Source organism: Macaca thibetana, chromosome 2 (genome assembly GCF_024542745.1).
Source record: "Macaca thibetana thibetana isolate TM-01 chromosome 2, ASM2454274v1, whole genome shotgun sequence".
Lineage (NCBI taxonomy): Eukaryota > Metazoa > Chordata > Mammalia > Primates > Cercopithecidae > Macaca > Macaca thibetana.
In genome coordinates, this window is record NC_065579.1 from 73,634,437 (window position 1) to 73,650,503 (window position 16,067).

At 34.9% G+C, this 16,067-nt stretch overlaps 2 protein-coding genes across 13 annotated transcripts in view; one reads left to right on the top strand and one right to left on the bottom strand.

Moving 5' to 3' along the window:
• Positions 1 to 16,067, top strand: part of GPR160 (G protein-coupled receptor 160) — a 305,594-nt gene that overhangs the window by 45,712 nt on the left and 243,815 nt on the right. For 4 of the 5 annotated variants that reach the window (XM_050778272.1, XM_050778271.1, XM_050778274.1 and 1 more), the window contains one exon: positions 1,055 to 4,196. The exons of the other annotated variant lie outside the window; for it this stretch is intronic. In XM_050778272.1, coding sequence (XP_050634229.1) covers positions 1,127 to 2,143 — 1,017 coding nt within the window. In that variant the 5' untranslated portion in view covers positions 1,055 to 1,126 and the 3' untranslated portion in view covers positions 2,144 to 4,196. Of the gene's footprint in view, positions 1 to 1,054; positions 4,197 to 16,067 lie in introns of those variants that run through there. 5 annotated transcript variants of the gene reach the window in all.
• Positions 1 to 16,067, bottom strand: part of PHC3 (polyhomeotic homolog 3) — a 104,351-nt gene that overhangs the window by 5,759 nt on the left and 82,525 nt on the right. For 6 of the 8 annotated variants that reach the window (XM_050778258.1, XM_050778260.1, XM_050778259.1 and 3 more), the window contains one exon: positions 4,571 to 14,352. In XM_050778258.1, the coding sequence (XP_050634215.1) occupies positions 14,198 to 14,352 (155 nt within the window). In that variant the 3' untranslated portion in view covers positions 4,571 to 14,197. Of the gene's footprint in view, positions 1 to 4,570; positions 14,353 to 16,067 lie in introns of those variants that run through there. The other 2 variants (XR_007723118.1, XR_007723119.1) reach the window with 2 other exon arrangements.

Consider the following 16,067-nt stretch of genomic DNA (forward strand, 5'->3'; position numbering starts at 1 on the left):
TCTCCAACACCTGGGCTCAAGCCATCTTCCTGTCTTGGCCTCCCAAAATGCTGAGATTTCAGGCAAGAGCCACTACACCCAGCCAACCTGTGTGGTTTTGAACCCATCTCCAGTTGTTGACATTTGTGGTTGGGTTTGTTGTTCTTGTCATTTTTTTTTTTTTTCCTATTTATAAATACTGTGATTGAATAGTATTGTAGAAGTAAGTTTGGGTCAACTCTGTTTTTTTTTTTAAGGATGTGTTTCTTGAATCTCCTTCCTTTCCTTCCAATCCTTTCCTGATTTCTTCTTCTGACTTCTTTCATCATCTCTTTTTCCTGCTTCCAAATGCATGTATTACTGAAGCCTCAACTCCTGTTCCTTTGCCTTTACCTACCGCTTCCTGATGTTCTCATGTATCTATACTCAGTCCCTATTCCTTCCCTCTATTATCTTGTCTCTCCACATGCCATTAACTGAAAGATCATATCCAGAAGATAAACACTTCTCTTTCTTTCCTTTACCTATGTTTCCATTATTTTTAGCTGAAACCATCTGTTTTCAGAGATTCAGGAAAAGATTCAATCTGAAGGATCCTGCAACTAAAAACTTTGAAAACTGTGTTAAGGGGCCCCAAAAGCATAGCTTCTAAACTTCACTGACAAAAGGGACTGGGGTCATGCAGTCTGGAGTCAGAGTGAGGTGGGATTAAAAGCTCTATGTAGTTGTTTTGCATATTGCTATCAAGCTTCTATTTTAGGCATGAGTTTTGGCCCTGGTAGATAAAACCATTTCTCTAAGTTATTAAAACCTGTACTTATATATAGAAGTTAGTAATTTATATTTAACATTTTGGTTTAAAAATCTCTGAGTTCTGGACCATCTGGGTCTCAAAAAAAATGACCAAAGTATACACATTAATTTTTATGTTCTGTATTATATGACATATAATTCTTATTCATATATTTAATTATTTGGGGAAATGACTGAATTAGGCTTTTAAGAATAGTGGTGCTTGCTTTGTAAAGTTTCAAAATAGGTAACATTAAGGTTTTCTTTTCACTTTTTTTTTCAGGGACGGAAAATAAAAGAAGCAGTGTTTTATCATGTGTATTTCAGCAGGTCTTCTTGAAATTTAAGTAAAAATATGACTGCCCTCTCTTCAGAGAACTGCTCTTTTCAGTACCAGTTACGTCAAACCAACCAGCCCCTAGATGTTAACTGTCTGCTGTTCTTGATCATACTTGGGAAAATATTATTAAATATCTTTACACTAGGAATGAGAAGAAAAAACACCTGTCAAAATTTTATGGAATATTTTTGCATTTCACTAGCATTCATTGATCTTTTACTTTTGGTAAACATTTCCATTATATTGTATTTCAGGGATTTTGTACTTTTAAGCATTAGGTTTACTAAATACCACATCTGCCTATTTACTCAAATTATTTCCTTTACTTATGGCTTTTTGCATTATCCAGTTTTCCTGATAGCTTGTATAGATTATTGCCTCAATTTCTCTAAAACCACCAAGCTTTCATTTAAGTGTCAAAAATTATTTTATTTCTTTACAGTAATTTTAATTTGGATTTCAGTCCTTGCTTATGTTTTGGGAGACCCAGCCATCTACCAAAGCCTGAAGCCACAGAATGCTTATTCTCACCACTGTCCTTTCTATGTCAGCATTCAGAGTTACTGGCTGTCATTTTTCATGGTGATGATTTTATTTGTAGCTTTCATAACCTCTTGGGAAGAAGTTACTACTTTGGTACAGGCTGTCAGGATAACTTCCTATATGAATGAAACTATCTTATATTTTCCTTTTTCATCCCACTCCAATTATACTGTGAGATCGAAAAAAATATTCTTATCCAAGCTCACTGTCTGTTTTCTCAGTACCTGGTTACCATTTGTACTACTTCAGGTAATCATTCTTTTACTTAAAGTTCAGGTTCCAGCATATATTGAGATGAATATTCCCTGGTTGTACTTTGTCAATAGTTTTCTTATTGCTACAGTGTATTGGTTTAATTGTCACAAGCTTAATTTAAGAGACATTGGATTACCTTTGGATCCATTTGTCAACTGGAAGTGCTGCTTCATTCCACTTACAATTCCTAATCTTGAGCAAATTGAAAAGCCTATATCAATAATGATTTGTTAATATTAATTAAAAGTTACGACTATAGTAAGATCATAATTTTACAAACAGAAGGAACTCAGGACATATTAAAAAATAAACTGAACTAAAGCTTTTGCCCCTTAACTTTGATACTGTTCACAATGTGTCTTTTGGGGCTATGATACTATTTATTAAATAGTGTTTTATTTTAAAAACGAAATAATTCCAAGAAGTTTTTATAGTTGTTCAGGGACAGTATATTACAAATATTATTTTGTTATTAACACAGAAAGTGAAATGAGTTAACATTTGGCCATACTGATGTTTGTGTTACCCAAAAATACTACTGGATGCAAACTGTTATGTAAATCTGAGATTTCACTGACAACTTTAAGATACCAACCAAAACATTTTTATTAAATGTTCAAATGAAAGCAAGAAAATAAAAATTGTTCTTAAAATGATTTGGTATAAAGTTCAGTGTAAGAGGAAGATTAGCTTCTTTTAAATGCAGCTAATTTTAAAAAGTGTATCTCTGTTCTTAATGCAAATATTCCTGGAAGAAGAGAGTTCTGGTTGCTCACCTTATGGAACTGGAAGTAATGACTAGGTCCCTTTCCATGATTCAGCAGATTCGTTTTCATATTATAACTTGTATGTCACATACTTGCATGTCACATCATAATGACATTAGCAATGTATCACACGTAAAAGTAGAGTTTTTCATCCTCAGCACTCTTGACATTTGGGGTTGGTTAATTTTCTGTTGGGGGGCGGTTTAGCAGCATCCCTGCTCTCTGCCCGCTGATTGGTAGCACCTCCATGCCCAGTAGAAACAATAAAAAATGTCTCCAGACATTGCCAAACCTCCCCCGGTGGATGGGCAGAGTTGCTTCATTGGAGTAAAACAATATGAGTGGCAGAATAATCTTATGTTACTTTAGGAATTAAGCTACACAGGTATTTTTATCACCCATTTATAAATACTATATTGCATAAATCTAAACCTAGCTTTTCCTGAATTGGTGGCTTTTGAATTTTTTTTTATATTTATAGTAAGATATATTTTTTAACATCATGACCCATAGACATGTATGTATTATGTTTACATGTCATAACAATACCCTTACATATCATGCAAATACGTTTTTTAGTGTCATTTTTTAAATGCTGGTTTTGATCCACTAAATTGAGTTCATGATCCACAAATGGATTACTTTCCATTATTTGAAAAAATGTCCTAAAACAAGTGCTATGGAACACTAATAATGGCAAAGAGATTTAAGAAATGTGTCCTGTGTGCCAGGTACCATCTTAAGTGTTTCACACGCAGCAACTGATTTAATCCTCACAGCAACTCTGACAGGAACTATTATCCCCTTCTTACAGATGAGGAAATTTAAACAATGAAAGTAAGAAACTCACTATGATACAACTAGACACTGGGGAAGCTGGGATGCAAACCCAGAATTCTGGTCCAGAGTTCTTGCTCTTTACCACTATATTACACTGCCTTTCACTGACTGTTCTCAAAAAGAATGGTTTGTTTCAGAGTCAAATGTGAAGAATGTTGTTTCTTAATAATTATTTTTCACTTGAAAATGTACAATGCCCATGAACATCTTAAGGCTTTACAGTGCTATAATGAAGAAGAAACCCATTTACTTGAGCACAGAAGTCTCTTTAATTAGCTAATTAATTAACCATCTATAAAGACAAGTTAGGAAATGCTCCTGGGCACTCAGTGAGGAATTCTTTGAGTAGCAGGTAATACAAACTCAACCTGAGCCATTCTAAGAACAAGCTGGATATTGGAAAGACAACTCGGTAAACTACTAGGAGAATCTCTCTTGAGTTGTTGGTTTCCATTTTGTGTCCACAAAGTGGGTGTTCTGGCTGCCAGCAGCTCAGGGCTTTCATAATTCCAACTTAAAGCATCTCCTAACTTCAAATATATAGTCCCAGGGAATGACTGTTCAACCTGTCTTCAATCATATGTCCACCTCTCTATGATCAGGTCTGTTAACAGAAGACATGGTAGGGAACAGAAATAACCCCTATAATAGATGCTACAATGTTAAAAAAAAAAGAGAAAGTAGGAATAAAAATCACATTATTCTATAAAAACCAAATGCATATAGAGAGCCAACTATATCGAAAGTTTAGGACAAATAATCCTATGTTCAAGAGAACATCAGGGTGTGTTTAAACAGTTTAAAACATTAAAACCCGGCCCTCTTTCCTTCTCTGTGTTACTTTTTCCTCTAAATATATTGCCTTCTAGTTGGCCAAATATGGGACTGAAATACGTTTAAATATATTGAAATTAATCAGTAAAGACTTAAAACTCTTTGCAGATTTTAAATCAGGAGATTTTAAAACCATTTCAAACCTCACTAAGCTTTTTGTTTAACACAGGATTCCCCATGTCTCACAAGCTTAAGAAAAAAAATTATTCAATAGACCAGCCAAATGGAAGAGGCTTTTATTTGTAAAGAAATGAACTTACAACTGGTCTACAATATATTATTATAATATAAACAATATAAATAAATGATCCTGTAGGCCCACTAATCTTCCATCCAGACCCACACGAAGCAATGTTACAATATTCTATATGAAAATGTGCAGGTAACAAAGGTGCAATTACAAGCAAGTTAAGCAGCAGAGTATAAGGTGCTTTAATTTAATAGTTAATGTTGCCATCAACAAACATTTAAATGCTCAATTTACTTCACTGAATACAGACACAACAAATATGAAAATCTAAATTCATACACATGCTACTTAATATGAAAGTGCTTTCTCTTTTTTAAAAAAATACACCAAATGGACACTTTTTACATAGATCAAATGTGCTCTTACAATGCAAAATTAACCTTCATTTTCAGGTTATACATTTTAAAACTGTAGCTATCAACACCAATCTAGGAACTCTAATGCTAAGAGTGCTAAAAACTATTTCATTTCTTGTAAGGAGGACTCTAATACAATATCCAATGTAAAGAATACATCTATATATAATCTTAACATTTGTTTTCTGTAAAGATAAAAAATGTTTTCTTTCCCCTTGGTGATCTTTGTTCATCCTGGGTGGATCATCTTTTGAGGTTTTAATAATACGAAAGTCCTATTTTAGAACAATGGGAGGAACCAAAAGGAGGAATTACAAAATTGGTTAACATGTGCTTGAAGCATCCAAAAAACACCAGTTTATCACAATTGGTCTTTGCTAAAATTAACAACAAAATGTTAATAAGGAAGAAGACAAAAAGTACTAATTTAATAAAAGGCTTGAAATGCCTGCCACCATTGTCAGTATCCATCTATCCAACCTTCATTTACTACAAGCATACTACTACTTTGAGGATAATTTTTGGAACTTATTTTGACTTTTTCCCCTATAGGAAAAACAAAGACCAAGTTTTTGAAGGAGAGGACTGGGAATCTAGTTTAAATGTATACATCCAAAATTATATATCATCTTTGCACATTCAGTTGACTTTTTGAAATTTAATACATATACAAAAAGTATTTATGTAATACACATTTTAACAGCATAAAATATTTGAAAAATTAGTTATACTTTAAAAATTAAAACACTTGAAAAGTATTTTTTAAACTAGTACCATGGAATAATTTTTTGAAACCCAGATTATCTGGCTACTTAGATGATAGTCTTCCCGTTTTCAATTAAGTGTGAAAGATTCTAATATAGATTCTAACCCAACATTTTATTTGGATATTTCCTGCTTTAAAAAGCTGCAACAGGCTAGGCGCAGTGGCTCATGCCTATAATCCCAGCACTTTGGGAGGCTGAGATGGGCGGATCACTTGAGGTCAGGAGTTTGAGTCCAGCCTGGCTAACATGGTGAAACCCCGTCTCTACTAAAAATACAAAAAACTAGCCAGGCATAGTGGCACATGCCTGTAATCCCAGCTACTTGGGAGGCCAAAGTGGGAGAATCGCTTGAACCTGGGAAGGTGGAGGTTGCATTGAGCTGAGATCGTACCACTGCACTCCAGCCTGGGTGACAGAGCGAGACTCTGTCTCAAAACAAACAAACAAAAAGCCACAAGAATGATAAACTATTTTTAATAGGTATTTTCATTCTATAACTTTATGGAGAATGTTAGTATCAACTGATGTTGACATGTAAAGCTGTGTCAATAGGAAGTACAATGTGATTCACAGCATCCCAGAGTGACAAGGAAGGGACCTTAACCCAATAAATGATTCTCCCATTCAATGTTTATCCCCCAAATACTTACCAATTCAAGCATGGAACTGTTTCATGTTTACCCGTTCTGCATTTTAAAGGATGCCCTTTGTATGTATGTGCTTTCTAGAATATTACTGCTTCTTACGTATCTTTAAAAGGTGGATATTTGTAATAGCTTAAAATACAGTAACATTTATTTTGCGTCATCTTAATTTAAAAACAAAAAATAAATGAACGAGTCTGTTCCAGTGATCTCCTTTGAGATTTTTCAGTTTTAGAAAGTTGCTACACTGTCAGGCGTGGTGGCTCATGCCTGTAATCCCAGCACTTAGGGAGGCCAAGGTGGGTGGATCACTTGAGGTCAGGAGTTCGAGACCAGCCTGGCCAACATGGTGAAACCCCATCTCTACTAAATACAAAAATTAGTCGTGGCGGGCACCTGTAATCCCAGCTGCTCGGAAGGCAGAGACAAGACAATCGCTTGAATCCAGGCGAGGTTGCAGTGAGCTGAGATCATACCACTGCACTCCAGCCTGGGCAACAGAGCGACCCCGTCTCAAAAAAAAAAAAAAAAAAAAAAAAAAGGTTGCTACACTGTCAATACTGGGTAAAAAGCTCTTATATCAACACCAGCTTTTTTTTGTTCTGCCACATGCCTTGTATAGCAACAACTCTGGAACAGATTCAAGTGTTAAAATAATGCCGTGAAATATGGGCTGTCTCAACCTGTAAGTCCTTAATGTTAAGTCTCCTAAATTTTGTAACTTAATCAGGTATAGGGCCAACTGATGTTTAGTATGTGAAATGTGTTATAAAAATTATGATATGATTCACTCAGACCCCTTAGATGTCATCTAGCCTAACCCTTTACCCAATGCATAAAAATACTCCCTCCCAGTTCCAAGTTAATATTAAGATTCCCTCTCAGTCAGTTTATTAAGTAGTAATGATTATGTTCATATTTATTTAAGCCACAATGAATTTTGGGGGGAAGATTTTACTTATTACTAGTTCCTCATGTCATGATCACCACACACTGCACATATAAGTGTTCAAATGGTTTGCTAAATGAATATAAGTACATGAATGACAATATTCATATGTGTTCATATATTCAGTGGTTAACCAATAAGGAGCATTTAGGAAAATGTCCTCATTTGCTTGTTACGTATGAATTTTCTATTTTAATCCTTAGGAGAACAAAGATTGTAGGTGACCCAAGAAATGGATGCTAAACCGAACCCTTAAAAAGGGAAAGAGAATGAAGTAGGAGCAACCCCATTACATGGCCTAGAATCATAGTTTTAGAGCTGGGAGGTACCTCAAAGATGAATTAAACCAAAATCAACCTTTGAGTAGTACAGGGACCATATTGCATATCTGGAAGCTGTTAAAAAAGCTGAGTAATTGCCCAACATGTCACACACAGCTAACCCACTGACATAAAACCCCAGTCTCCAGACCAGTGTGTTAATCCTCATTCATCATCATCTTAATTCATCTATTATTTACTACTGAAATAGATTATTTACTGTTTAATGCTACCCAAAACAAAAAAATACTTTTAAGGGAAGCATTCTAAATAAAGATTTAAATACTAGACACTTCTGGTTTACTTGAAGCAAGACTAAAAAATTCTTTCTAAAACAGGTTGATGTTTAACTTCACTGATGACTAAACACCCCACCACTCTCACAAACACCAACTTTTTCACCATCGTCAGTTAAAGCTCCACAAAGCTTGGATTTAACACTGATAATATTCCATGAAATGTAACTTTTAGGTCAATAAATGATGGTGACTATCAATCCTTAAGATGATTCCTGGAGTAAATTTAAACAGGTGCTCTAAAAGAACTTACTACCTTACTCTTATATTTAATTAAAACCTTGCTATGTTAGTATAACAGTGTTTTAAAATTATATTGGTTTTCTCCAAACTGAAATTCATTACTCTGCTTCTTTTAAACAACATATTTTGTTTTCTTTCTATGGATTCATACTGAACACCACCAGTATCACTGAGAGAACCAGTACTTGTAAAAAGCAGTAGAAAAAAAATATTTTTCAAAAGTAGAAAGCTAGCTAGAACCTCATTATGTTGTACCTCTTCTCTAACATTTCAGATTAAAATTGTCATCTTTAAATAAGATTAAATGTCAACAAACTATAAAAGGGAAAAAATAAAACATCTGGAAAACATTTCCCAAACATTCCCATAAACATGACACTTGGAAGGGGTGTGTGCATGTGTCTGAGTAGAAAAGCTGGTCTTCAGAGCTGAAAAGGAGGGCAGAGATTCCCCCTTAATGTATGTTTTCTAAATTGAAAGTTTAGAAAAAGCCATATTCTCTGGAATGTGATGGTAATAATTACATTTGTATTAATGCTTTACAACTTTTTTTTTTAAAAAAAGCTTTCTCATAGTACAATTTGAAAATGGATTAGGTTCTAAAAACTAATATGTAAAACTTGGAAAATTCTTAAAAATTTAGGAAATTCTTTTTCCAAAGAAGGTAATCTAATTTTAAACTTTTTTTATTTGAAGAAAGCTTATGTAACTACTGTGAACAAAACTATGTAAGGATACATTTTATGAACTTCTAACAAAAGAGGACCTATCTTCCCAAAGAATTTTTTGTTTTGTTTTGCTTTTTTGAGACGGTGTCTTGCTCTGTCACCCAGGCTGGAGTGCAGGGGTACGATCTCAGCTCACTGCAATCTCTGCCACCTAGGTTCAAGCAATTCTCCTGTCTCAGCCTCCCAAGTAGCTGGGATTACAGGTGCACGCCACCACACCCAGCTAATTTTTGTGTTTTTAGTAGAGATGGGGTTTCATCATATTGGTCAGGCTGGTCTCGAACTCCTGACCTCAGGTGATCTACCCGCCTCAGCCTCCCAATGTGCTGGGATTACAGGTGTGAGCCACCATGCCCAGCCCCAAATAATTTTTTTTTTAAGATATACAGCTTAACAAGTTGAAATTTTAGTAAGATTGCATATTTACTTTTCCTAATACTGTATTTGTGCTTATCTAAACTGGATCACAATCTTTGAGATGAAATTAAATGCTCTAAGTAGATTTATAAAATACCAATATTGATGAATGTGGGTAAACAGTTCATTTCATGATCCACACTGCTGTGAACCAAAGAAGCAGAGGTAGGCTTGTGTTTACCGAAATCCAGACTAGGAAAGAGAAACCTATAGCTTTTCTTTTCCCAATTCTTAGACTGAGATACAACCTAACAAATAAAATACTATCTTAAAATGCCTCTGTAACAATCTACAGAGGTGATTCAACTGTGGTATCTGAAAATGGAAACTCTCTGTAATGCTGGCAACTCAATTACAACAACCTTTGAATTTTTGACAAATATTCTCCAACTATAATAAAAGGTTGTCAAATTTTCGGAAATCAAAAATCACTAACTTATATATCATTGGAACTATTAATATCCATGCTCCTAAGCATGGAGACAGTGGGTATAGAGAGTGAAAGAATGAGTCTGATTACAGGTAAATCTTGACATATAAAAACTATAGCCTATTTATAACTGGCATCTAAGAATTAAAATGTATTATTTTGAACTACGGATGTAGGCCATATCTATCCTAAATAACTTCTATCCTCTTGGGTCTGGAATGCTTTGTTCCTCCTACTTGTCTCCTCCTCTACTTCCCTATCCTTCCCCCTAGAAAACCTTCCTTAGGGCCCAGCTAGTTACATATGTAGTACACAAGAAACAGACTGAGCAATCATTTTGCATAGATGGGCCAGTTTCCACTGCCCAAAGGTTGCTCTGGAACATGACTGTCAGGTATCAGAAAGTCCTGCCCCAGCTGCCTCCCTTCATCAAGTTAGCCCCAATACAAAATCCTCGCTAAAGATTTTGAGACAAAGATCTAAGAAATAAGTTTTCATGCAGTTTTCTTTGAGCTAGAGGCCTTAAGAGAGGTAGTGAGATGAGGCCCTTTCATGCCATTAGCTAATGCTCAATGCCAGTAGGCTGCATGTGTTCCTGCAATTCATCAAGGTGAGAGTCTTTACACCACAAACTATAACCAGGCTGTTCTGGTTGAAAATATATCTTTAAAATATTTTAACAGTATGTCCAGTCAGTTTCATCCACTGGATATGGCTGTCAGGTCAGCATCACTCACATACATCTATAATAATGTATTCTTTCAAAAATCGTTTATACACATTTAATATAGGCATATAGCCTAAGACTATATTGCCTCCCTACCATACTTGTGCTGTTGTGGAACCAAAAGCCTGAAGATGGACATAATGTACTTTAAGACATTTAATTGAACAAGTCAGTGGGAGACAGGGCACTATGTAACACATTTCAATTCAATCTAAGACTTGTATTTGTGAATAGATGTCTCATTATAATTTTATACTTGATATATGAAGATAAGCTATGTCAAAAATTATTCAAAGGCATGATCACAATAATACTTGTTTCATAGTTCTAAGTATTTTGATACACCAGGAAACAAAAATCAACTGGGATCCCTAATGAAAGGAAATTATTTCTTCTAAGTAAAACATGAATATTCACTTCAAAAGTGCAGAAATGTGCTCAGTGTTGAAGCAGGCTAAGCTAACAAGGATGATGGCCTCCTCCTCTGACCCTTCCCATGCTCAAGCTTTTGCATTACCATTTCTTTCCTCCCATTCCACCTTGTCTACTCCTGGGTGACTGCTCTTAAACCACACCTTTTTAAAAAGTTCTGTTTAGAGCATTCAACAGCAAAGTAACAGTACCATCAGGGCAATAATACGCTACTTAAAAAATGACAGGATTTGGAACACTCTATCTCATACTATATTGACTATTCAAAGCTGCATAGCTGTGTCTTACACATGCCTACACAAGGCTTGATGAATATTAATGTCATATAAAAAATAATTTTCACAAATCAGCTCTCTTAGTTGTTTAACTTCCCTAGGAACACAAGGCTTAAAGCAAAATTTCAAACTTAACGGTTTTTTATCCCAATGGGACAAAGAGTGCAACACTTTAAGGAAGTCAGAAAATGCAAACTTAGGTAGCAAAAGTAGGAAGAACCTTCATGTTCCCTGTTTGTCATTACCTCTCCCCAGTCAAAATCCTAGAACTATTAGTAGTAGTATGAAAGGATATGAAAACAATTATACTCCCCACCTATATCATACTGAAACTGTGCTTTAAAGCTCAGGAGAGAGGTGGATGCTCAGTGTTGTCTATATATCCATTATACCTAGTTGAAGCTTTGAAATTAAGATGATTAACTCATCTTGGAAGAAACAGCTGTACCAATGTGATAGCAAACAAGCCATTTTTAAATAAAAACTCACTTGAAAAAAGCAAGTGCATCTTCTGGGTATGTTCTGAGTGGGGACAACAGAGATCTGGACTAGATTTAAGATTATAAGGTATTCTCCAATAGAAAACCCTCCTGTAAGCCCCTCCTGAATACTTTTAAGACAGCAGTAGGCACAGGGGCTTTCAATAAGTACAGAATGGCTGCTAGTAGGAAAGCAAATAAATAAAAGGAGAGCCTACAACACAGTTCAAAATTGATACCTTAAAGGCCACAGTAATATCGTTATGGGAGGTAATCATTATTGCTGGAGGAGTCTATCCCCAAATAATAAACTTTGTATTAACTGTGGATAATCTATGAGAAGTTTTAATTCCAGCAAGATTTTCCATTGCACCTCCCTCCCTCATACTGTGAGCCGTCTCTTACTAATGCTTAGCCTGTATTGTGTTCTGAAATTCCAAGAAGAGGGGAAAAGTCAAGCATATGACAATTCTGTCATGATGATTAACTGCTAATAAATGAAAACCGATTATAGAGTACCTAGCTTTCCTTGAAACTTTAATCCAATGATTAAAAATGTGATATAAAGAAATATGTAACATAGACTACAAGCTATCGTAGGTCTGGAACATGAGCCTTATATTATATTACATATTCTAATCCTACATGTAACTATCAGTAAACATCTTTTTTTAAAACATTACTACACAAAGAATTCCACAAAGCATACATTCAAACAAGAGGCATCTAAAGATTAAAAAAATTACCCGCTGTATTTTTGTATAAAAATAATCAACATTCTCTAATGTACACAAAGCCAAAAGATAAATATAATATCTGTGATGTCTTCAGTGACATCTTTAGTCTTCTACTAGCTCAACACAATCTTTTTGAAAAGAGCAGTGAAAATGACTGAAACTCATGGACTCTTTATTTTCCCCTCCTTACTCGACTTCTGCCAAATATCTGTGTATGTTCCTTCAATTACTAAAATATCTCAATCGTGGTAATATAAGAAAAGAGTAAAACAAAACATTCATCATCTCAAATAAAATTTTTGATGTCCAGGACTATAAAGCTTTCAGGGCTTCCACAAACAATTTTGTTTTAGTGTCATAATTCTATAGAACACTGTTCAGTAAAAGGTTTTGCTTTAAATTTTTTTCCTCAAACATGTACATACAAAATTATATCTGGTGATTTAAGAGAAATCACTTGGTAAGTGCTTTGCAGGAAGCATGCAAACGTTTGGTAAAGGAAGTAGGAATGTACATTCTAGCTAGTCCCAGCATGTTCAACATTAGAAAAAAATCCAAAGAGCAACCACATATCTGCTACAAACTATTTTCTTGCCAGAAAAGGCTATGCACTAGTTCATAGGTATAATCATATTATGCCTTCATCACTGCAGAAGAGCACAGAGGTATGAAAGATAATCAGAATGAATTAGTACTTTCTGAGAGTTAAATTATTTGCATGTTAGTCCTTATTTTATAGGACAATTTGTAGATCTTTTTTTCTTTTACTAGTATGATTAAACTAGAAAAAATTATTCAGCAGAATATGAATGTTATGTGAATAATACTTTCATCATATATATTTAGTATGCTCCATCTTTTAAAAGTATTCCTTTGGGTGAAAACAGTATTTATCACTCCTTCTGTATCAGAGTTTCTCAACCTTGGCAGTACCGACATTTTTGAACCGATAATTCTTGATAGTGGAGGGGTGCTGTCCTGTGCATTATAAGATATTTAGAAACATCTCTGGCTTCTACCTACTAGATACCAGTAGCAACCCTCCCCTAAACCCAGCCCCAAGCTGTGACAACCAAAATGTCTCAGCATTGCCAAATGTCCCCTGGCGATCAAAACTGACCTCCACTGAGAACCACTGTTCTAAATAAATGTACAAAAACTGAGAGGAAAACTTTCTCAGTCAAACCAAATTCTTGGTCAAGTTTGGAATAGGAACTAACTCTTCTCACTTCCAGATCAGTATTGTTCATACTAGAACACAATTCCTTTTTTATAGGTAAAGCATATGTCTAAAAGACATATTTTAAAAAATGTACACTGATTTCATATGATTCTGTCACTGGACTACTAAATTATTCCATAACATACCTCTCATGACAACCTTTAGAAAACTAATAGGGTAGAAAAAAATGTATAAGAAAATCGAATCAAAAAAGGAAAAATGTAAATCATTAAATTACTTTTAAAAGGATTCTTTATATTAATGATAAACATCACCTTTAAAAAAATTATCTAGTGTAACACATTTCTTTGAAAAATATCATGGCCCTCTATAACAAGTCTTTCAATGTTTCATGTAACCTGTAAAATTAATTTTACCAATGTTTGTTAATTATGAAAATGTATGATGAATAATTATACCTGTAGAAGAAATGTCAGTATCTGATGTGGAAATCCCAATGTGCTTGGCTATCCACTACAGTACAAGTGTCATATTCTAGACCAAGTTAGGCCTTTACCTTACAAGTTTGTGTGAGAAGAGTAAAACTGCTGTTTTATCAAGGTTTCATGTTCCTGTTAAGATTCCTTCAGAGAGTTGATGCGTGCACAGATCTTCAGGGCTGGGCCTAGCTTGATATTCATTGCACTCATGAGATGGTCTTCTTTTAGCAAGAGAAGGGCCTGTCCATCAATCTCCTGTGCTCTGAATTCATCTGCAATATCCTGGCAGCCTGGAATTTGACCAGAGGACGGAAGTTAGAATTAAATATACAACAATTAGACATTACTCCTAACAGTCACAGTTATGCTCTCACTGGGTCTGAGAATCTGAAATACAGGCTGAGAAACAAATGAAATTTATTTATGGTAGTCTTGAGTTCACTCTTGAAGAATACAGTATTTGCATTCTGAAAATAAGAATTAATTCAAACTCCAGGTAAAGCAATTTGCTTGGAATTCTTGCTCTAAAATAATGTTATAGAAATAATTCATAAGAGGTAAAAATGTACAAAGTCTAGATATAATACTTCCTTCACAAAAAGGACTATGGTGTTACTTCAAAGCATGCCACATAACAGGTTTAGGTTAACTAGTTATACCTCATGAACTTATCTCTGTATAATACATCCTTCACATACAGGTAAAGAGGAAACAAAAATATAATGTTTTGCCATTTAAATAACAACCTAGAAATATTTTCTCAAGTAAGTACCACTTTTAACCTTCACTTGACAAGTACATTTAAAATATTTTTCTTATTCACTCAGGACAGATCAAATCTCTCAATATTGTATTACCAATCTATTGCAATGCTGCTGAAATGTATTACACTGCTTGACTTGTAACTTCAACTTCAAATCTTAGTATCACTGGGCTTGTCTCCACTTTCGTTAAGAAAACAATTCTCATTGAAATTATGAGCTTGCTGGTGAATTTCCTGCCATATAACCAATATTTTAGCTCTCAGTCTAAACCAGGTGCTTTAGCAGGTAACAATGCTAGTATCTACCTGAAACTCACATGTTTTTACTGGCTACCAAATTTTCAATTCCAGATTACTCAACAAACTTACCCATTAAGGGTAAAGAAACCAATAGGAAAGGTAATGAATTAAGCAGCTGAGACAAGAGAGAATACAAAAATATGGAAGCTTTCTTGAGAGACAGTAAAATTTTAAGATGAATTTAAGAATACACATAAAAACTGACAGCTTAAGTTTTTCTATTTTATTCAAATCAGCATTCTAAGGGAAAACACAAAGAAAAAGATAATGACGGCCGGGCACGGTGGCTCACGCCTGTAATCCCAGCACTTTGGGAGGCCGAGACGGGCGGATCACAAGGTCAGGAGATCGAGACCATCCTGGCTAACACGGTGAAACCCCGTCTCTACTAAAAGTACAAAAAACTAGCCGGGCGAGGTGGCGGGCGCCTGTAGTCCCAGCTACTCGGGAGGCTGAGGCAGGAGAATGGCGTAAACCCAGGAGGCGGAGCTTGTAGTGAGCCGAGTTCGCGCCACTGCACTCCAGCCTGGGCGACAGAGCAAAGACTCCGTCTCCAAAAAAAAAAAAAAAAAAAAAAAAAAAAAAAAAAAAAAAAAGAAAAAGATAATGAAAAATGAAAATAGTTACATTACACTTTTGGATGCCACAATTTTGCTAGTTCAATTATCCTTTCTACTTGCAAATGTATCATCCTCTTGTCTATGTAAGATTATGTCTTACAACCCAGCACAAAGCACAAAGCATTATAGGTACTGAATACATAATATTTGTCAATAAGGACTGAATTAGTAAATATACAATAAACAAAAATATAATCTGCTACAGAAGAGCTATCTGTAAGAGTAATACATTTTTTCCTGCGTACAGCTGTGTGTCCATTTTTTCTCTTGCTTTTTTCTCATGTCCTCTGTTAGTTGTATCTTTACCGTTTCCTATATAACA